The following is a 23,545-nucleotide window of genomic DNA, read 5'->3' on the forward strand; positions in this document are numbered from 1 at the left end:
CATCTATGCTATCATTCACACCTACAGCTAATTAAGAGTCTGTGGGAGGAAGCTGAAGTACCCGGGAAAACCCACGCAGACACAAGGAGAACATGCAAACTCCGCACAGAGGGTCTCCCCCACCACAGAGTTTGAACCCCTCACTTCGGGTTCGAAATGTATAATTGACCCAAATTCTTTTTTGCCTCAATCATGTTACTTTTTCAATTTAAACTCAGTTGCCATTTTATTAAGTAGGCTACACCTGTAAAATCTTATCCATCCATCCATCCATCCATCCATTTTCATCCGCTTATCTGAGGCCGGGTCGTGGGAGCAGCAGGCCAAGCAAAGCACCCCAGACGTCCCTCTCCCCAGCAAAGCCTTCCAGCTCCTCCTGGGGGACCCCAGGGCGTTCCCAAACCAGATGAGATATGCAATCCCTTCAGCGTGTTCTGGGTCTGCCCTGGGGGCCTCCTACCCGATATAACAACTCAGCCATGCATTCTACCTCACTTGAAAAACACAGAAGTCACCCTTTAAATATACGCTTATTGCTGAGGTTGTAGTGTGCATTAGTGTTAAACTGGACTGAATTATATTGAGGTCTTTCTACTGTTTTGTAGGCCCCATTTACAAACACAAGTGGGGAAGAATACCAGAAACACATCTGAGTACAATTCAGTCCAGTGCAACACCACTGCAAACTACAACCTCAGTAATAAACATAAAGTTGAATTAACAACTAAAGTTTTAAGAAAAACTGGCCATAAAAGGCTGCATAAAGGTAGAATATGTGGCAGAGCTGCTGCTGTGGATTGCAGTAGATTTTACAGGTTTGCCTAACAAGCTGTCCAGGGAGCGAATGCGAACACTTTCTTTATTATACTAAATTCAATTATTCTTATTTTCCTTCCGGAAATAGTGGACACTCAGGAGCTGATATCTGTCCACAAGGAGTATTTTTACTCTCTTTCTGCAGGTCAGTTTGCTTCTTTAGTAACTCTAATAAAGTCTTTCACTAAAGAATGTAACTAGTTAGTGATTTTGCCACTGGCTAAATCTTAAAACACAGCAGTAGCAGGGGTGGTGGTGGTTTCAAACAAGCACAAGCCCAGAATAAAAGATAATATGCGGTAACATGGTGGCATATCAAATCTGCTGTTATTATCTCCTGTAAAGAATAAAGATACCATTAATTTTAACACTATGCACTTCTATCAGACATCACTGACTTTGTGATATCAAACACTGTTTTTCATTTGTTCCTTCCCTTCACATGAATATATATTTTACATTTTAGGCCTCTGCACAGATTTGAGACAAGTGAGTCTACACAGTTTGATCACCATACGTAGTAACAACTGGAATTCTAAAGCTTAAAAAGCACAGCATTAAAAAATACCTGTACATAACACTGCATATTCATATGTTGCACATAGCGATGGTGTACCATATTTCTTTTTTCTCTGTACTTACCGAAACACCTTCAAAAGAGCTTGTGTTGAGTGCCCTGTAGATCTCAGAGGTGATGTCATGGTTGTTGTAGTTGAAATCCTCTAGTCGTCGGCCCTTGGCCTTCAGTGGTGCCACAGTCTTATTGAGGGCAAGGGCCAGAGCCCACACTGCATCGTAGGCTAGAGGGGCCTCTTGAAAACCACCAGTCTCCTCTGGGTTCTTTCCACCCAGACGGGACATCAAGGCGGCGATAAACTCCTGCGATGTCTGATAGAAACAGAACAGAAAGGAAAGATGACTCCTTCTGACAAAAAGCACATTAATATGTCTATTACTCAATTTCAAAGAGGAGGAGACAGTGGTGGATCATCTGGAGCATTTATAAGTCCTACATGATGACAACATTCTCTGCAAAAATATGGGTTGGATTTTCTTTAAACATTGAATTTTAGACCGACATTAGAAAGAAAACACTGTTCCTAATAAGTGAGTCACCGTTGTTTACCTCCATACTGAAATAAAGGGGAGCGAGTATTAATCAAAGTAACAGTTCAAGATTTTGTAAAATACGCTTATTTGCTTTCTTGCTGAGATTTTGATATCTCTTTCATACCTGTAAGCTAAATGAGAGGCTACAACCAGCAGGCGATTAATGAGCTCAGCATTTAACACTGGAAACAAAGGGAGAAGGCTAGCCCGGCTCTGTCCAAAGTTACATTTCTGTTTGTATAGAAAACTGTATTACACAAACAGGATACAACGTGCAATTAAAGCAAATGAAAGCCCGGGCTACTAATTGAAGTTTTACGGGATTTTATGTTGTAGTAAAAAACATGAAAATGCCTTTAGCTTGTGTTAAAAACAGACACACCACACCACAGTCAGTTAACCACCCTATTTCAAGCATCCAATCAAAGACCTATTGAAAAAAACAATTGGCTTCAAGACTCATTTCCGTGCTCATTCCTGTAGCACTTTAAATATGCTGCACCGACTGAAAGAGGAAGCTAAAATATTTCTTTGTTGGTTCTTCTAATATTACAGATACTCCTTTTGCAACTTTAGGAGATTAGCCAAAGTGAGGTGCTGTGATAAGAGTTAAAAGCAAGGAGAGGTATTGTGTTTCTGATGTGGATTATTACCGTCCTGCTTTTAACTGACACTGGAAACAAATATAAAACGCTCACATGTGGGTGCAGCTTAACACACAAGACATTCAGTCTTAAAAAATATATGTAACATGTGGCACCAGACTGAACATGACCGATCCTGAAAATCAAAGAAATAATTTTCAACTTTATTCCAATGTTTTCTTTTCCTCTAACAAATGTACAATTCAGCTGTTTTTGTGATTAAACACCAATAAACATTATCTCCCTCTGAATGCGGGGATGACTACATGTGTGACGGGAGAATAATTGCTACCAATCATCAAGGTGTCCCGGTGAATTCTCTGAGGCCAATTAGGGCCCACACACCCCCCCAGTTCAGTTATGTCAAATTCATCTCATTGAAATTCCACCTTGGCATTTGGCATTTAAATCTGCCACTACCTACTGAAATCTAGCTGACAATGTGCTATTGCAGACCCTGCAGTACTGGCACACCGGCTTCATCTGAATGCTCTATCGAGGAGAAATATGCCAATTTCAAACTTGGAAATTGAATTTGAATAGATTGACTATGAGTTCGGGCTGTAATTCTTATCACCCATTGAGCAGCACGTCAACAGCTAAATCAGCAGGTAGCGGCAGGTGCTGTATGAATATAAACAACAGCTGCTGATGAAGTGTGAGAGAGGGAAAGGAGGGGCACGAGGGGGAGAAGGGAAGGGGAGGGGGGTGGATGGTGGAAAAGGTGGGGATGAAGAAATGATAAGGAGAAGGGAAAGGTGGGTAAACAAGAAGAATGAAAGGATGATCCACCATAGACCAGCAGAGCCAGAGAAGGTCGAACAATGGGAGAGAGGAAGAGACAGTTTAAGAGGATTAGAGAAGGTGAACAGAGGAGAGTGACGGGCGAAAGAGAAGCAGAGAGCGACTGCTACCTGCGAGGAAATATTATAAAGGAAGACATTCAGAAAGAGTGTGACAGTATTAAACATGTATTTCTCTACCTGATATCAACGGTTTATGAAACATAATATTGATTCAGGTCAAACACAGTTCACTGACGCCATGACGTTATTGTTCCAAACACTGTTGCCTGGGGAAAACTCTATCTCATGGGGATCGATCTATCTTACACAGACAGCAGGATGGAGTTTATTAGGGACACGGATAAGAAGCAGGATATAGTTGAAAAGATTCGCGTTAACCACAATGAATGAACAGACAAAAGAGCTCGAACTACATTAACTAAAAATTCAAGAAGGAAGACATCACAGTGTTTGGCTGACAAGTGATCACTGAGAAGTGCAGGAACACCACAGAAATTAAAAACTAGCAAAAGATATCACCTTTCACCAACTACAGCACTGAAAATACCACATGCATATGCACAGTGGTGCACATAAAATTTGAGCTGTACGCCTGATTGTCTGCTCTACATGCATCTGCCAACTCACACATTGACCCTGAGTAGTCATGCAATATTGACACTTTTTACACACAGTCTACACACACCACACATCCAATTTTTTTACTTAATGAAAAAAAAATATATATAACTGAGAAAACCACCGACAGGACACTGGTCAACCAGCTGCGGCCAGTACACTGCAGTGAAGTTAGTTTAACATTCCCTCCAGACCAAGCACCGTCTTCTTAGTTTCACCCGATGTTAGCAGTACAAGCACAGTTTGTGTGTGACATAATTCAGGTGACATTATGTTAATAACATCTTAATAATTTTAAGCCAAACTGTAATGTTTTTTCCCCAAACCTAGCCACAATCTTTTCTTGCCTCATACTCGCGATGGACGTGATGTGAATGACGCGAAATTTGCAAATTAAGTAGCGCGATTTAGTGTCATTCTCTTATTCACGAGAGTTGAAAAATCTCAACTGAAACAACCAATTTGTGCCCCGATAGCCAATCAGCATTGAGATCCTCTGGGGACGCTTGACACTGAGGATGCACTGGCTGAAGTTCATTCATCGATTCAGCGACTTCACGTGCGTATGACGCGAGTTAAAGGGGATTTATACTTGTGCGGCAGACCCTTCGCCACAGCCTACGCACATGGCCTACACACATGACCTACGCCGTTGTGAGCATTTATACTTGTGCGGTGGTGTGTCTGTGTCACTTTGCAGTTACACCTCCAAAACACTAGATGGCAGTGGATGTTTCTATGAAGTGCTGTAAAGTTTGGTTGATTCAAACACACATTAAACACACATTAAACATGGCTTAACAGCGACAATTTCAAACACAAGTACACAAATCAGCTTCACTATAACTCGCAGCATTCACAGACAAAGCACTTGTCTTTATCTGGACACATTTTCCCCACAAGTACAACATGCTAATGTTTTTAGCACAAGCTATGGCATTTTACATTGTATAAATTAGCCTAACGGCTAGTGGACTTCTATCTACTCATATGAAGCCAGGGACAACAGCAACATTTAACAAAGGTGACATTAAAAAATCCGGCTCCATTACAACTCACAAGGTTCACTGACAAAACAACTGTCTTATGCTAAACATATTTTACAAAAAAATATAAGATGCTAACGTTAGTAGCACAAGCCTATGGCATTTTACACTGTATAAATTAGCCTAGCGATGATCAGAGAGTTCCTCTGCTCATATGAAGTCAGATTTAATCACACACAAAACGCTATTTTGTGGAGGCTTTACTGTCTTCACAATTTATTGTTTCTTATATGATAGGAAAGAACTTCTGGTCCAGAGACAAAATAGTAAAAGATGCACAATAGACGACAAGTTGATCTTCAATTGACGGTTTAAAAAAAAAAAAAAAAAAAACACATCTGGAATCGTTATACATTCCTCTAACCCATCTGATGTTTTTCTCAGGGACCCCCTACCTACCTTGGGTCTCTGCCCAAACCAGATCCAGATGTGCTGGCCATCAGTCAATAAAATGAATACAAACATGACGTATGCCTATGCCTAGGTCACTTCATCCTAACATTATATGTGAAATTAAAGTAAATAAAAGCTTTGTTTCCACTGAGGGAACCTACAGCGTAGGTACGGCGTCGATTCGACACAGAAGTATAAATTCCGCCTTATTCACACACTTTTGAAGCAGATAGCAAGTAAACCTCAAAACCTCAAAGGAAGTAAACCTAAAACCTAAAAACAAAGTTGGAAGTTTATTTTGAAAAGAGACTGTAACAAGTGAAAACTGTTCATTTTCTGTGAAAATTAAGTTTATTATCACTGTACAGGGCTCTAAAACATTTCTACTTATGAATTTTAAAAAGACTCCCATAACTTTTCTGTATTATTTTACCCGATTTCCACGACTGCATTTAAGTAGTTCTCATAGGTAGGCCTATATAGAGATACAGCCAAACATTATTAACAACTTTTCAGGCATTTGCGAATAATAACTTTACTCGCTCATTTTATATTCCCACCGCCAACTAGCTGCATACGCCAATAGACCAGACTGACACATACAGCAGGGTATATGCAGGAATCCTGAAGTTAATTTCAATACCTAAAAAAAAATAAATAAATATATGGAGCACAAACATACAACAGAACTCAGATAAGATGAGAAGGATTTTTTATTGTGTTTTGTTCCTGTTTGTCGCCTGGACGCGCGCTGACGCATGATGTCACACAGGTACGCGTACGGCCCTGAGTGGCAGTGTGAGTGTGCCTACCTACACATTATTGTTTGTAATAGTTGCAAGGAGGAAAATAAATTATACATTCATGGATACTTTTTGTCAAAGCTTGAATGCCAAGAAAATGTAATACTTCATAAAATCGCGATTAAGACGTTTTAATACTTTTTAAGGGCCTTAATTTTCCGACATTTGATTTATCAACTTTTAATACTTTTTAAGACCCCGCAGACACCCTGTACAGGTACTTGCAAAGCCTTGTTTAACCTGCAACACAACAGCTTTTCCGCATTTTCCTGTTTCTCCACTTACGTGACAACACCTTTTCTTTCTCCCAAAAGAGGCGTGGCCTTGGCAACAGTGCAATGCCAGCCAGGTGAATGTGTATCACGTGATACTAGTGATATTTTAGTGAATTTTTATGTACATACAATGTATGTTAAAACCATTTTCATGCCTGGAAAACAATTTTCTAATTTCATAGCTGTGGTAACCCTTTTTATAAGACACAATGAATGTAACAAGCTTAAAATGACATGCCGTCCTTAAGCATCCAAAACTGACGCTGGAGGGGTACCTACAGTGTAACAGTTTAACATGTAGAGCCACTTACTCATTGTCTGTATTATTTGATGAGTTGGGAATAAGATTGTGTTGATTTAACAGTATTTTAGGGCTCATAATAAAAGTTAGGAATTTGTCTGTGTTTATTTTGGCTATATAACAAGACTAGAAGTCTGCAGCCATGCTAGCAGCTGCTAACATGCTAATAATTCATGTTTTGTTACTCTGAGAGACTCTGGTGCATAATCAGCATCACATTTGCACTTCATCCCTGTTTTTCTTTTCACCTTTTGGGTGCAGGAAGACATAAATACAGGTGATAATTAGTGTAAACCAAAGTGTGAGTATCTGAGTATTTTTCCATTCAAATCCTTTAATGGAGTTTACTGATGTGTGTGAGAGGTGTAGGCACTGCACTTCTTGATGGATTTACAGATGTTTGTGCAATCTTTTCTTTTCTCATGTATAATCATTTTAATTTCCTGATTGTTTTCTGTATTGATTATCAATATGATCCAAAGTTTTGCTGTATTTGTGTCTACAAATACAAGTGGGAGCTCCTTTTCCAATGTGTACTTGTGTGACAAAGCACAGGTGCACTCTAGCTGATGTCATTATAAGCTCATTAAACACTTCTAAGTGCCCCAAGTATTTTGCATTGTGATGGATTCTTTATAACTTGACTTATTATTTGTCAGTTAGAGGAATGCATTCACCTTTCAAACTGTTGATGTTACAATTCCTCACCACTGATCAATATATATCTATCTAATATAATTACACGTATAGGTACAGGTCTGAGTTTAAGCCTTACATGGTCTGGCACCCCTCTGCCCCCTTTCCAACCCAAGATCTCTCAGATCCTCACACCAGTTGCTCCTGGCAGTCCCACGATCGAGACTAAGGGGGAAGGGTGATCGTGCATTTGCAGGAGCCGCCCCAAAGCTACACAACAGTTTACCCTTTTCTTTCTTTTAAAGAACAGATTAAGCGTGAAAGGGGGAGAGAGAGGGGATGACATGCAGCAAAGGGCCATGGGCTAGAACTGGCAAGGACACTGCCTTTGTACATGGGATGCCAGCTCTACCCACTAAGCCACTGGCTGCCCCGAACAGTTTACCCTTTCAAATTAAGTGCTCCCCCTCTGTAGACACATTTAAATCTAAGCTGAAGACCCACATGTTTTCTAAGGCCTTTGATTGTCCTTCAGGTTTGTGTTTTTATTTTCGGATCTTACTATTCTGTGCTTTATTTTCTTTTTCACTCCTTTATTTGTGCATTTTTTTGGGTTTGTTCTGTTATTTTGCGTATGTTTTGCTGTTACCATGTTATGTTACTTTACTTATCTTATTGTACGGCACCTTGGTAAACTCTGGTTGTTTTTAAATGTGCTTTATGAATAAATTTGATATGATTTGATTTGATACAAGAGTAATGGTAGAGTAAATAGTGTTTTGCGTGTTCCCACCATGTTGGAGACGCCGCGGACCGTCTCAGGATTCAGCATAACGATCTCCGTGGTCACATGTCCCTCCACGGCCTCCGTCATGTTCTCCACCGTACAGTTGATAGCAGGGTCTTTGATCTTGAACCAGTTGTCAGCATACCAGCCTATGAGGAACCACACATACTTCTTCCCGTAGAGCTTCTCCTTGAACACCTGCAGCAGGGAGGGTGGGATGCAGACACAGAGGGTGGTTGAGGGGAGGGAGAGAATGATAAATAAGCATGAGGAGAGTTATTCCCTGAGATGTGTTGAGCATGTTGTATCACTGCCAAACACGGAAATTCATTCAGACATTCAAACAGCTCATTACAGAGCTCAGTTTCTGCTAATAGCCAGTCAGGTTCAGTCTATTGGGATCAATCAAGCGAGAAAAGTTACTAACCTCACAAAACACCTTTCTGGCTTCGGTCTCATAAAAGAGCCCCACAATGATCCTTGCATCTTGGCGCTGCATTGAAACATAAAACAAAACATTGCTTAGTTACATCAGCAGCAACAATAAACTGTAGCTTCACTGTAGCACAGCTTGATGTGGCGGCGCAGCGTGCCAAAGTTCCTGCTGCTTCGCAGGACGACACGTACTGCTGTTCAGGAGTTGCTAATTAGCATGGCGCATTAATTTCCTCTATCAAATCGCCTCTATGCTAATGGTATCGTGTGCAGCTGTGAGCCAGAGGAGGAAGGAGAAGGGGGGAGAGAGACGACCAGCAGCTGAGGTGAATTTTTAATCAAAGCACCTTGAGGTTCTTGACAGCGACAGCCGGGTCGGTGAGGAAACTCTGGCGAACGCTGATCTCGATGCCTGCCTCCTTCGTCCTTTGCTCCAGATCGTCTAGAGTCTGAGAGATGAAAGGGAAGGACAGAGGGAGACAGACAGGGAGAGGGGGGGAGAGGGGGAGGTTAGAGAGTCAGCTGAACTGAGACAGAGAGAGGTGCCGGGTTGAGATGATAGAGAAAGACAAAAGAAACACAGCCAAGCCCAAAGAGACGGAAAAAAAAACCCAAATAAAAAAATCTGAAGTGCATATGAGAAACGCCAAGAGAGAGATGGACAGTGTGTATGATAAACAAGAAAGGCAGCATGGGAGAGAATAGATTTTTAGACAAAGAACAAGAGCTGAAAGAAGAAAAGAAGAATGTGAGAAGGAAGAGGAAAGAATGTGAGAGCGGGATCATTAACCTCCATTACAGGAACCAACCCAAGTGTCATGGTATCGACCGCCGTGCCTGGGAGAGATGTATTGCTTGATCAATATTTCTCACAACCAATACTCCAACAAATTACTTCAAAAATCCTCCATCAATCGCCTGGAGAGATTGCTTGAAGGGATATCGCATAGCCTGAGAACACAACAGCTCTCATAAACAAACATACAGAAGCAGGCAGGCAGTAAGGCAGCTTGACACTTTCCCAAAAAAATGATGGAGCCAAAGTAAGGACGTGATAAAAAAAAAAAAGCAAGCGAGGGAGATAAAAGAAAGAGTCGGAGATAAAACGAAGCCGTAAAATTGACAGCGAGATGGAGATTAAAGGCACTGACTGAGGTGAAGACTTCGGTGGTCTGCTGGATGGTGGCAATGCGTGTCCACTTCCACTTCTGGAAGAGCTGCACCCTGGTGGGGTTGTGAAGGGTGGCCGATGGATGCGTGCGGAAAAAGGTTGGGAAGCGCTGGCGGTTGGACAGGGCTGGCGAGCTGGAACCGTAGGACAGCTGGGAAACATGAGACAGAAACAAAAGAAGAGGAAAACGAAAGTTAGGGGGATAAGGAAAAATGTACTTTTGAAGGTCTTTCCAGGCATCAGTTTTAAACAGACTTCAATCAAAACGTATTCAAATCTGGACTCTCTTGTTCCTCCCCTGTACACAGTGTTCTTTGATGGCGACTGGTTCAAACAACACACAACAGAGAGGAAAGCCAGCAAAAAGACAGAGAACCAGAAAGACAATCCCTGCTCCCATTTTCTCATTTTCATCCCCCCCCACCCCACCCCCCCCTCCCGTCTTTCTTTCAGCTTCCCTGCGGCTTATCAGGTGTGCCAATAAACAATAAAAAAAATTAAACACTGCATGCAGGATTTCCCAAGCATGCATTGCCATGAAATTGTGATGACACATTCTGCTATTACAAACAGAACAAATTAAAAAAAAAAAAAGATCTAATTATTGTTGTTGCAAACAGTAGCACAAGTGATCATCTGCTTCTTTCATTTGGACCCGTATAATTTGAATTCTTAGGCACTATTCCCACAAGACGCAGACTGCTAAGATGTGTGTCCAAAACAGCGGGGGAGAGGGATGGAGGAGAAATGCCGACAGAAAGAGGGAGAAGACTGTTTCTATAACAATTAGTTTCATTGTGACAACTGGAGATAAAATCCTCGACAGTTCTCCGTTAAAACAAGGAACCCGGAGTTTATGGAACCATTAGAGATACAGATAGTGTAGCCTCCTCCCCAGCTCTCATCTCAGCCCCAGTGCCTACACAACCCTGGGATGTTCACCAGTGGGAATGAGAGGGGGCTTGACGTTAGATAACAAATGTCATGTGCAATGTGGACTCCACACAATAACAAATCCCTGTGGGCACATGCAGGTAGACGAAGGCATCAATACAAAGGAAGGGAAACTATACAGGAAGTGACAGCTGATCTGGGTGCGGAATCAAAAGATCTGGAGAAACCAGTAACAGCTTTGTTGGGTGACACGCTCAGTAATAAACGTGATGGGTGTTTGTAACACACATGAGCACATGCAGACTGTGACTGGAGTTACACGACAGGAAAAACACACTTTCTTTGCAGATAATGCTGGCTATATTATTATATATTATTTTCCATCAACAAATCACATGAAACGACCAAAACTAGCAATGAACTGATCCAACACTCTTAGAAATAAAGGTGCTGGCTAGAGCCATGTGGGGTTCTTCGGCTTGTTCCTATAGGAGAACCCTTTTTGCTTCCTGGTAGAACCTTTTTATAAAGTTTCCACCTCAAATCCTTCAAAGGGTTCTACTTGGAAACTATGCACAAGTTACACCTAAAATTATCTGTGAAAGGTTCCACCCAGTACCCCCTACGAGAGGTTCTACATGCAGAGAACCCTTCTGTGGTGTAATGGTTTCACCCAAAACTCTCTGTTAGGGTGCTTTCAGACCTAGAGTTGTCTTGCTTTGGTGCGAATCAGGGACTAATTTTGTTATGAAGTTGCATAATTGCCTATGTGGTTCATCCCACAAAGGACAGAGGGATGCTGTATGCTGTAAAGCCCTGTGAGGCAAATTGTGATTTGTGATATTGGGCTTTATAAATAAAACTGCCTGATTGAATTGATTGATGTTCTCACGGCAGCATTTACAAGCAGACAGATCAAATGCCTTGTGTGAGAAAGCTGCTCTTGATTGGTCAGAATTTCCATGTGGGAAAAATCCAGGAAGTAAACACAACGTTGAAGAAGAGCACACTTGCAAGATCAATGTGACACTTTCTAATGTCACAATGGAGGGACAACTACGCAGGTTGATTTTAGCGCTGCTCATCGTGGACTATATTGCTGTCATTGTTCATTTTAGTCAAACCATACAGTTTGAAAACGAGGCGCGGCTCCAACTAGAAAACAATGTTTTGATGCATTGGATGTGCTGAATGTGCATATTAAGGCAGTACAGGAGGAGGTGCACATTAATAATCCTCCAGGACTGTAACATGCTCATGTTTAACCCAAATAATGTGTAATGCAACTACCACAAACGAACCGCACCAGAGTTCGTTTGACCACCTCTTCAAGAGGGTCTCGGTCCGGTTGTTTTGGTGCACACCAAAGTGCGACTGCTGTGTTCACACCTGCCCAAACGAACCACACTTAAGGGGCAAACAAACTTGAGTTCGATTAAACCAAACCAAACAGGGCAGGTGTGAAGGCACCCTTACACTGTGTCCTAAAAGCAAGTGAGCATCTGACAATCGTGCTGCATCACGTTACATCCATTCAATATGGAACACTGTCCAGTCATGTAAATACCTAATTACCTCAGAGTAACCACTGAAAAGATGGGTGAGTATGTACTTCCTTATTATTCATATTCACAACAATACTATAGCGGGTAACTTAAGGATATAATTGTTGCAGCTACCACACTGTATCATACTACCATCTCCACTTTGTAAAACAAGTTAGCTTGCTAGATACTTTCCAGAAACGCTCAGCTCCCTGGTGATCCCCCTCCAACCTGATGCCAACTTATTTAGGTCTTTGTAGCGAAATAAGGAGGTATCATAGATAACTCTTCATTTCAACCTCATGAATCCATTGTGGCGCTTTCAATGCGCGCAACAGGGATCAGTGTCCGACAAAAGTATTGCTCAAAACGGCACTCTGCATCGCTCGCAAGCAGTTAGGACAGAGCAACAATGCAATCAAACTGATTTAGCTGCTAATACTCACTCACCTTGCATCCAGTCAGGACATGGTGTTGCCCCTTTTCCGCTAACATAGAACGTATTGCATTACATCATGGTAAAGACATCAACTATGGCAGAACAAAAGTACAATGAATTGAACAAAGGCTGGAACATTAACACTGGGTGCTACATTATAAAATCTGGCAAATAAGGAAAGTGTCTGGTACAATATATATTCAGAGGAGATACTGAGGAAATTTGTAACAGGTGACCGGGACTGATGTGAACACACTGAGGGCAACTACTGTCCAGAGCAGCTGGGGAAGGGCAGGTATCTAAAATGATGGGAGATGTTTATGACTCAAAATTTGTGCAAAAAACAGAAGTAGCCGTTGTGACAGCTCCATTGTCGCCTAAAAACACACTGGGTGACGTGTTCCTTTATTTCCATTAAATACGGCTATTGTAGTTTATTTTGAGTCAATCCCACACACACTGTCCCTCCGCCATAAATACTCACTCAAGCACCAAAGTTGTATTAATCCAGTGCATGTAAATGGGACTGTGTTTGTGAGAGGCCACAGTCATGTTAGCTACTCTGTGAGGCTGTATGTAGGAGTTACATGCTAATGTCAGCATGATAACAGGCTCAGAATGACCATGCTGATGTTTAGCAGGTAATATTTCTTCTTCTGTGCAGAGTTTGCATGTTCTCCCCGTGTCAGCGTGGGTTTTCTCCAGGTACTCCAGCTTACTCCCACAGTCCAAAGACATGCAGGTTAATTGGTGACTCTAAATTGTCCGTAGGTGCGAATGTGAGTGTGAATGGTTGTCTGTCTCTATGTGTCAGCCCTGTGATAGTCTGGTGACCTGTCCAGGGTGTACCCTGCCTCTCACCCAATGTCAGCTGGGATAGGCTCCAGCCCCCGCGACCCCTAACAGGATAAGCGGTTACGCAAAATGAATGAATGAATGACAGTACAAAAACATTCCCAATGTGAATCAGTTTATCTTCATAGTGAATTAGAAAATTATTGGTGGGATCACCTGAGCATGGCTAAAACAGTTATAAACTTCCCTCATAACTAGGGCTGCACGATATATCGTTTGAACATTGCTATTGCGATGTGCGCATGTGCGATAGTCACATCGCAGGAAATGCGATGTTTCTTTTTTTTTAGAACATGTAAACTTTTGTTTTGCTTCAGAAAAGCAGCCCTGAAGAAAGTTCTTTGCTCCGCTCGCCTCTCTGAGCACTCAGCAGCCCCTCCCCCTCTCATGCACACGTGTGATGTCATCGGGTTATTCTTGTCCTATTTTTATTACTTTTACTATAATTTCAGTCACTGTGTCTGTTCATGTGCCAGCCGAAATGTTGTTGTAGTGACGTAAAAAGTGCCAGCAGATGGCAGAGCTACACTTGAAGTACCGTACGCCAACATTCAAGTCACTGATTCCGCCACAACAAGTTCCTACAAATATTTCACAATAAAAGCCTATTTAGAAAATGGAGGGATTCTCTCAGACCAGGTTATAAGGGGCTTTTAATTTGAAACAAATTCTGGAAGTGTTGAGTTTGAAATGACGGTGCGACGCATTAACTTTATCAAGGCAACGGGAGCAGATAAAAAAGTACAAATATAAAGACACAGAGGGATTAATAAATAACAGCCATTTTATAATGTAGTCTGTTTCAAGTTAAGCTGGTAGCCTCTGCAGTTGTGGTAAATAAAAGCCCTGCCACTATTTTTTAATTTTCTTACTTTATTTTCTTGTATTTATTAATATCGCAATATATATTGCAAATAAAAAAAATTGCAATGTCAGTTTTTTCCAGTATCATGCTGCAAGCTTTTCCCCACATTAACACTCAAATAAACCTTCACCAGACACGAAAACAGTGACAAAACTAAGATGGAGCGAAAAGCTACTGCGGCAGAAATAGACCGATGTAGCAGCACTCTGCAACAGACAGGCAAAGTTCCACATTGAAGCTTCCCAAAAACCACAAACAATATCTCTTGATTCTCAGTTCGTCAGTTCTCCTGTAGCCTTGTAGTAGCAGATCAATGCCCGTCTATGGCTTACAGTGCTTTTAGAAAGGGAGATGGGGGATCAAATTAACACTGTGCCAAGAGAAGCCGATCGAGAGCCCCTTCTTGATCAGCGTCCAGAAACGGAGGTTGCTTTTGCCTCCCCGGCACTCTGATGAGGCTGTTTGACATGCGAGGAGGCTTCTGCAGGCAGGCAGCAAACAGAAATAATTGAGTGTGGCGGTTAGGAGGTTGTGCCAGTGGTGGCGTGTAGTAAAGAGAGACAGATCCCTTTGTGTGCGGGGAGAATCGAATGCTCGAGTTGAGGGAGTGAGGCGGAAATGAAGAGTAGGAGAAAAAGACAGTAAGGATAGAAAGGAGGAAGGAAGGAAGGAAAGAAGAAAGGAATGGAAAAGGGGCTGAAATAGAGCAGGCCAGCTCCAGGCAGCGACGACAGACAGAGAAAAGAGGAAGGCAAAGAGTCAAAATGTGGAAGAGTTTTTAATGATAAGGAAAGGAAGGGTGAGGAAGAGAGAAAGAGACCAGAGACAAGAAAGAGGGGCAGATGCCAACCACTAGAACTGATTGTTCTCGATGACTAATCTCTGGATGAAACTTCAATTATGGGACAAATCTAATAAGCAGAGCACATTGAGTGACAGGGAGGCAGATCAAGAGAAGGCAGAGAATGAGATAAACAAAATAAACTAACTGATGAAGGCATAAAAAGCAGGAGTGCTTTCAAAAAATGACAGCAGCAGAAAACAGCAGCAGATCTCTCGCTGATTTAGAGATCTGGGACACGTTTGTACTTCTTATAAATGTATAATCACACAGTATGTGAGGTCAAACAATATGTTTTGTCCTGCACATAGTGTCCCTGTCGATGCAGTATTGTGAAACTGCCACACAAAGTGTAGCTGGTAAATCAAAACGCTGTGTGAAGTATCTTAAAATCAATAAACAACTACAGCATTGATTTTGGGAACTTAGTATAATTACCACAAGTTCAAGCAATCATCATTTAGATTAATATCAGCTTCCAACAGCTTCTACAGTGCATTTTTGCCCGCATAAAACAGAGTGAAGAACCAACAGAGCTCAAGATTTCGGTGTCAGTCTGAAGATTTCTTATCAGTTCATATCACTCTCCGTGCTGTCTGGAACAAAAGTTCACTAGAGACAGAGACATGGGATGAGAGGCAACATTCATTGTCTTCTTGTTTGTTTGGCATCTCGCTCTCGTTCCCTGTGGAGGATCAGTGCAGTTACTGAAGTCGCTTTGGACCAAATGTTCTAAACTGTAAATGGCTGCATTTATACAGAGCTACCATGCAAGATTAGTTTTGGTTTTATGTGTTCAGGTGTTGAGATATCTACCTCTAAGATTTCAGGCTCTACCTAAATACAGTGCAAGTGAATCCACAGACCGCGCTGTGCAATGCTGTCATTGTCAATTTTCTACCCAAGAAATAGTCCCCCTATGAAAACTGTTGACAGTGTGCTCTGTGGATTTTTCAGAGGAGCAGGGACACTGGATAAAGACGTTGCTGCTGAATTTTTAAATGTCATTTCTCAATGCTGTAAATCCCACAAATAAAATTCCTTTCACCTCCACTGTTTTGGGTGCAGCAGCTGAAATTTCAGAGACAGAAATCTCAGGACCTGAACCCACTTAACCCAAACTACCTGCATCATTACCAGAGGTGGGTCGGGCTGAGTATCAGTACTTGATATCTTTAAGGTTATCAACAAAGATAACTGCGGACCAAGTAGTATCAAAACGTCTCCAGTCAAGGGGTCTGCCCATTGGTCCGATAGCCCATTGGTCCGACATCCCATTGTTCCAACCATATTAAACCCATTGTTCCGAAGTCCCATTGTTCCGAAATCATCATGATGCCCTGTGGTTAAGGTCTGGTTAGGTTTAGGCATAAAAACACTTGGTTAGGGTCAGGAAAAGATCATGGTGTGGGTTAAAATGAAAAAGAAAGTGGCAAACACATAAGCCGTGAGCCTGCTCCACCTCGAGCCTTTCCCAGCTGACCCAGAGCCGGTCGCGGCGCACCATCAAGGCAGAAATTCGCCCACCGGGAGCCATTCAGCACCGCGGAAAGCTCCCCACACAACCTGGACCCCAGAGTTAATAACAGGTTATGGTGTTTCATTCTCTCCTCTCTTTGACAGTTGTATCTCGACCAGTTGCCTACTTTTGTTGCGTTTGCTGATCCTCTATGGTACACAAATACAGTATAGCCTAGTATAATCACATATCGGAACAACAGGATGTCGGAACAATGAGAGGTCGGAACAATGCTACGGCACCTCCAGTCAAACGATATCTGCATTCGATCCTTTTTGCACCGGGGGTCTAAACCCGGACCATCCCAACTCAAACCCATCCCCTTCAGTTTAAGGTCTGCCCAGTTTGCACGGGCTAACACAGCAGCAGCGGCTAACATTTAACACAAAACCAATAAACAGTCCCAACAAATTCACACCAGCACCGAGACGGCTCAACTCCATCATTAAACCTTTGCATAACCGTATCCTCATACAACAGTTCATGTGATATCTTATGAAAATACGTTCATATGAGCGCTAAGAAATTAGCACCCTATGAATGGTTTGTTATATACTTGATGTAAAGTTACATGGGTTAGGTTTAGGAAAAGAAACATGGGGACAATGTACCTTAAAATAACTTAAAAGTTCCCTTGGTTTTCCACAGTCCCAAACACTAGTTTCCTGGGAGAAAGTCCCATGTTTGTTTGACCAATCCACCCACCCCCCAACCTTCCTCCTTAAGCTGGATTTGTGTGTTGTGCGGCAGACCCTACGCCGTCACCTACGCACGTTGCCTACGCCGTTGTCAAGTACACGAATCTGCTTCACTATGACTCGCAGCATTCACAAACAAAACACTTGTCTTTGTCTGTACACATGTTCCCCACAAATACAACATGCTAATGTTTTTAGCACAAGCCTATGGCATTTTACATTGTATGAATTAGCCTAGTGGCTGGCGATCTTTTCCTCTTCTCATATAAAACCAGGGACAACAGCAACATTTAACAAAGGTAATGGTACATAATTCGGCTCCATTACAACTCACAAAGTTCACTAACAAAACAACTGTCTTATACTAAACATGTTTTCCAACAAATATAACATGCCTACGTTATTAGCACAAGCCTATGGCATTTTACTTTGTATGAATAGCCTAGCGACGCGTGGACATTTCCTCTGCTCACATGAAGCCAGGATGAATCCCAAAGTATAAATCAGTCTGACACCCCTTACAGATATAGACAATATTTATATATTATGACACATTGGTGCCATTAAAAGTATGCAGAACTAGATATATAGGACTTCCTGTATGCAGTGTACCCATGTATGTATAGACAGCTATAACTGGATTACTATGATGCTGAAGAAAACTTGATTATAGTTATAAGGGGCATGTTTTTTCTATGATCTCGAAACAGATTTTCACATGTCTATTCACGATGGACATTGGAGATGAAATTAAATTATATCCTCTGGTAGTGGAAGTCACACTGAATCTAAAAATATGTGTATCATGTCTGTGTGTTTAGATTCGACTGAGGAGTACAAATTTTGATGCATTCCGCAGCTCATGTCTCTCCCTCCGTGCCCCACCTTCAACAATTTGAAAAGCACTGTGGGTAAAATGACAGGGGATTGAAAAATGTCCTGAATGTGTGCACTTTGGTACAAACAGTAAAAGACACCCACCACTATGAGGTTCCACATGCGAGCAGCTTCGGCCACCAACGTGGAGACACCGCTGCAGCCGGGCATCAGGACGATCTTGATGGGCTCGGTGTACAGAAGGTCGTACAGCAACTTGGTGGCTTCTCCTGGGTCACACTGGAAGGACAAAATGACAGAGTGTTTAACGGATGGACGGTTAAACAGATGGGATGGGCGGATCGATAATAAGGATGAGAAATTACTTGAGGTGATCGAAAGAGAGAGAGAAAAGGGGAAGGAATCAGAGCAAGGGAAACGGGAGAGATAAGGGTGAGGGGGACAGATGGAATGAGAGCAGAGGGTGAGGAAAAGGAACAAATAAGGAACAGAGTGTGGAAGATGGAGGCGGCTGTAAACAGAAACAGAAAGAAGAAAACAGAAAAGGGAAGATAAAGTAAAGGGAAATGACATTGAAGAAGCTGGGAGCAACTAAAAGGCCAATGCAAATGTGAAGCGAAAAGACAAGCAGGACAAAGAAAAGGACGACTAAGGGAATTGGAAAGAACAAAACAGACGAGGTCAAGAAGTAAAGGAAAATGGCACGAAAGTAGCAGGGAGCAGCAAACAAGCAGATGCAAATGTAAAGGGAAAAGACAAGCTGGAGGAAGGAAAGAAGAAAAATTATCCGCACAGGGTTCACAGGGTTCACAGAGTTCACGTCCACACAGCCAGTATGTATCATCAAAACACAACACGCAGATCAAGACATAAAAACAGAAAGGCAGGCTGAAACCCAACAAAAGCCAGTCCGACGACCGCAACAGCAGCCATCACAAGTCATTACAACCCCCCAATAAAGTCATTTACAGCATGTCTCGGTGGCGAGAGTGTGGCTGGAATGATCCATCACTGCTCTGTCAGCCAGATTACAGACAGGCCGTCACCACCGCACTGCTCATCGGAGTCACTGATAAACTGGGCTGACACATCTAATGATTCACCATGGAAGAGGAGATGTGGCTCGCAAACACAAATACACACAAGCACATTTTATAAAAAAAAAAAAATACACTCTAAATGAGTGTCACAAAGAATCGGACAGCAGCCGATGACGGCGACAACCAATACGGCTCCTAATTGGGGTGTTTGTCTCAACGGCTGAATTGTCTCTTTGAGGCAGCACTCTGTTCTTTCTGAAGAGGTAATCACCGCTCAAGAACCAGGGAATATGTGGAATAGCTGCACTTCTTATTGACTGACGTGTTTTCCATTAACTCCAGATTGGGTGGAATTATAGTGGTGTCATGTCATTGCAAGGAAAGTCAAGATGTTAGCGTGCACTTAGATAATCTGAACCAAATTAAAGGAGAACTCTGACTGCTAACTTTGTGACCCTATAGAATAGAATAGAAAGAATTTTATTCATCCCCAAAGGGAACGTTAACTGTCCAGCAGCTTATAAAAAACAACCACACTTCCCCTCATCAACAACACAGTGATATTAAAACAGAGCTCAAATAAAATTAGTTGAAATTACTGCATAAATAGAAATTAGAAATCAAATTAAAATAAAATTGCCCATTCCACAGTCCAGTCCAGTTGTGGCTAATGTGATGTGTGAGTGTGTGTGTGACTGGATTCAGGAGTGGGGACAAAGGACCTCCTAAAACGCTCCGTTCTGCAGCGCAGTTAGATGAGTGAATGCTGCATCTGCTCCTCTGTCACTCCAGGAGGCTGTGGAGAGGGTGTCTGCTATTGTCCATTATAGCTTTCAGTTTGTTCAATGTGGCCCTCTCCACCACAGTTCTTAGTGGGTCCAGTCTACTGCCGAGCACTGAGCCAGCTTTTTTAACCAGCCTGTCCAATCGCTTGGTGTTTTTGTCCGTCAAGCTATTTCCCCAGCACACTGCAGCTTAGAAAAGTGCACTGGCCACCACTGTGTGATAGAACATGGTCATGGTCCACAGGAAGAACAGGCAGCTCCGACCCCTCCTGCAGTGTTAGAGGACCACTTGTTTGTCAATTATTCACCCGTGTTATGTTGAATTTGTGGAGAAAACTCGGTTTTTCTTGCATACCTCCATGGTGAATGAAGAATCCAAAACAGAGAAAATTCTTGATGAATTCAAGTCAGAGGGTACAAGTCATTTGCATACAAACTCCCAAACAGCTTGTGCAGTATAATCCAAGTCTCATTTATCAAGGTGTATTTTCAGTACCCTTTCGGACAGGGAACTACACGTAAAGTGAAACTTATCTAAGCTCTCTTCAAAGCCAGACTCCATTAAGAAAAAACAGTAATTTTACCTCACTGAACACAGGAACAGCTTGTCTAGCACTGCCTTGATCGGTAGTTTTATTTGTGTTATTGTGTGACTTTGGTGAATCTGAACTTACCCTTTAAAACATCGAAGTCACACAATAACATAAGCAAACTACCTTGTTGAGGCAGTGGTAGACCAGCAGCCCCTGTGTTCAGCGAGGTAAAATTACTGTTTTTGTTAATGGAGTCTGGCTGTGAGGACAGCATAGATAAGTTCTCGCTCAGAGAGAAAAGAATATCTGTTTACATGTGCGCGTAAGCATGAGAAATGTGAAAAGTCTTTGGCAATTAGACCCCATGACGATGTCATCTATTCCAGGAGGGTGGTAAAGACGTGGTCCATGTGTTCCTTCAAAACACTTTCATTTATTGAATCACATAAAGACCTTTAGCACGATTGTTTACAGCATCTGTAACGTCTCCCGCGTAGGCACCGATTCAGTGGGTCCTCGGAAACTGGAGCACCCACAGGATGAGGCAACCAGATTGGGAGAAACGGGAACAGGAGAGTTTTAGCTGTGAGCTAATCTTGCGTCCATTCTTATATTAATCTTTATTGATGTCCTGACACTCCGCTCAGTGATGTCTTACATTACAGTGCTATAAAAGTGCATCATTTTGCATCACCTTCTGAACTGCCGCTGTCTGACCTAATTAGCCCCAGCAAACACAGGAAATAATCTGCTACACATTTTCTGACAGGATGTTTTGAAGCTGGGAGTTATTTGTTGCTATGTGCTACTTCATGGCACTTTATTGTGGTGAAAATGGGACTGATTAGAGACAAATTTGGGCTACAGGGTGAAGACTGGGTGGAGTTGAGGCGAGTGCAGCAACAGTCAACCAAGCCATAGTATCTTCATAATGGAACAAATAAAGTTGGGTCTTTGTTTAGTTGCCTGATATCAGACAGAATTTTCAACTCTTTATTCTCCAGTCAACTGGAACTCAGTGGAGTGGGCGGATTCAAAGGTCTGGACCCAGGCAAGGTGATTAGTGGAACTGCATCTAAAGTGGGATTCTACTTTTTAATCATCAAATACTTGCTCCTGATAGGCTAAAATGTTCCCATCCATCCTCCTTCACACTTAACTCTTTGCTACAATATAATCTTTCTGTTAGGATGAAGTGACCTAGGCATAGGCATGCATCATGTTTGTATTCATTTTATTGATTGATAGCTAGCACATCTGGATCTGGTTTGGGCAGAGACCCAATGTACGTAGGGGGCCCCTGAGAAAAACATCAGATAGGTTAGAGGAATGTACAATGATTCCAGATGTGGGTTTTGGTGTTCCTATATGTATGTGCCAGACTGAGAGATTGTACCTTCTCCGCAGCGCTGCTATTAAACCGTCAATTGAAGATCAACTTGTCGTCTATTGTGCATCTTTTACTATTTTGTCTCTGGACCAGAAGTTCTTTCCTATTGAAATATTCCTATTCCTATTTCCTACTGAAATATTGTTTGAGCTGCTACATCTCCATATCTTAAGAAAATACTTATAATTCAGGAGAGGTTTTGGAGAATGATTTCACATTCAGACGAGATCCATCTGCACCTCTGTTTAGAAAATATCTATTGCTGTCTGTGGACAAGGAAAATGTTTTTCATATGTGCTTATTTATGTTTAAAATCATGAATTGCAGGAAAGATCTTGCTTGTGTTACGGTGCCACTGGGAAGTTGGAATTTCTGTGTTCCAAGTCGGAAATTTCAAAAGGAGCGCCCCCTGAAGTTGGAGGAACCTAATCAACCTCTGACCTCAAAATCCAAGATGGCTGAAGGCTGAAAACTGAAAGCTGTAGTCTACTGCTTACTAGCACTTCTGTCTCATTTGTGTTTCATTAAAATCATCATACACTCAGTCCAGTTTGTATACACAAAATACTGTCTAATGTGTTGTTATCAACCGGTATCGCTAACAATGGCAAACAACATCTTGTTTTTCCGTCTTGTTATACTGAAACGCGGCTGACTCGTGTGTGATGTCATTCCAAAGCTCCAACCTCTGAGGTAAATGAAACGCAGCAAAACACAAGCATGAAACGTAGCCTTGAGCCGTTAGCTTCAAGCAGAGATAAGGAGCAAGCTGCAGAGGCTGGTTAGCTCGCTTCTTTCTCACTCCACATCCCAGGATTTTGATGTGCAGAATCAGTGGAGTTCCCTTTAAAGAAGGGATGTTTTGGAAAAAATATTCAATTTGGTAAGCTGAACAGAAAATTACAAAAACAAGATTAGGCTACAGGAGAAATTTGAGAAGTTTTCTGTTGACTTTTTGATACTTTTTTCAAGTTGTTATCTCTGTAATGGCAAAACTACAGACTTTTAACCTTTTAGCGGCACACTGGTCCAATTCAGAACTTTCATGGACTGTTAGACTGTTAGGACGTGCACAAATACAAGCCTGTAATATAGCCCATGAATCAATAGATTGAAGTACTCCAGCAGTCTAACAACATAAAAAATGCCTGAAATCTTGATGTCCAAATTCACAACAAGGGTCCAAAGATCAGAGATGGTTCATTTGTTTTAATTTAGTCTCACCACCAGACAATCAGAGATCTCCGCCTTCTGATAGTCTGGGGACACTCCTTTCTAAACTGTGTTTAACACACCGGAGAAAACGGCTGGCAACAAAGCAACGCCTCTTGCATTTTTGAAAAGGACACGCCCTCCCAGAAATGTGCGCTCCCCCTTTTTCTCGTCTGCAAGGACACAAACACACAGAGAGCTTGAAAATGGATGCTGAGAGATTCAACTCCGTTTTATCAAACGTGTGATCAG

The 23,545-nt window shown here is 42.0% G+C and overlaps 1 protein-coding gene across 2 annotated transcripts in view; it reads right to left on the reverse strand.

The window, feature by feature from the left end:
* gabbr1a (gamma-aminobutyric acid (GABA) B receptor, 1a) overlaps positions 1 to 23,545 on the reverse strand; it is a 121,139-nt gene that overhangs the window by 44,596 nt on the left and 52,998 nt on the right. For both annotated transcript variants that reach the window (XM_033641000.2, XM_033641001.2), the window contains exons 8-13: positions 18,478 to 18,612; positions 9,822 to 9,992; positions 9,018 to 9,119; positions 8,663 to 8,728; positions 8,242 to 8,433; positions 1,459 to 1,704 (exon numbers count right to left, since the gene is read on the reverse strand). In XM_033641000.2, coding sequence (XP_033496891.2) covers positions 1,459 to 1,704; positions 8,242 to 8,433; positions 8,663 to 8,728; positions 9,018 to 9,119; positions 9,822 to 9,992; positions 18,478 to 18,612 — 912 coding nt within the window. The remainder of the gene's footprint in view (positions 1 to 1,458; positions 1,705 to 8,241; positions 8,434 to 8,662; positions 8,729 to 9,017; positions 9,120 to 9,821; positions 9,993 to 18,477; positions 18,613 to 23,545) is intronic.

Source organism: Epinephelus lanceolatus, chromosome 10 (genome assembly GCF_041903045.1).
Source record: "Epinephelus lanceolatus isolate andai-2023 chromosome 10, ASM4190304v1, whole genome shotgun sequence".
NCBI lineage: Eukaryota > Metazoa > Chordata > Actinopteri > Perciformes > Serranidae > Epinephelus > Epinephelus lanceolatus.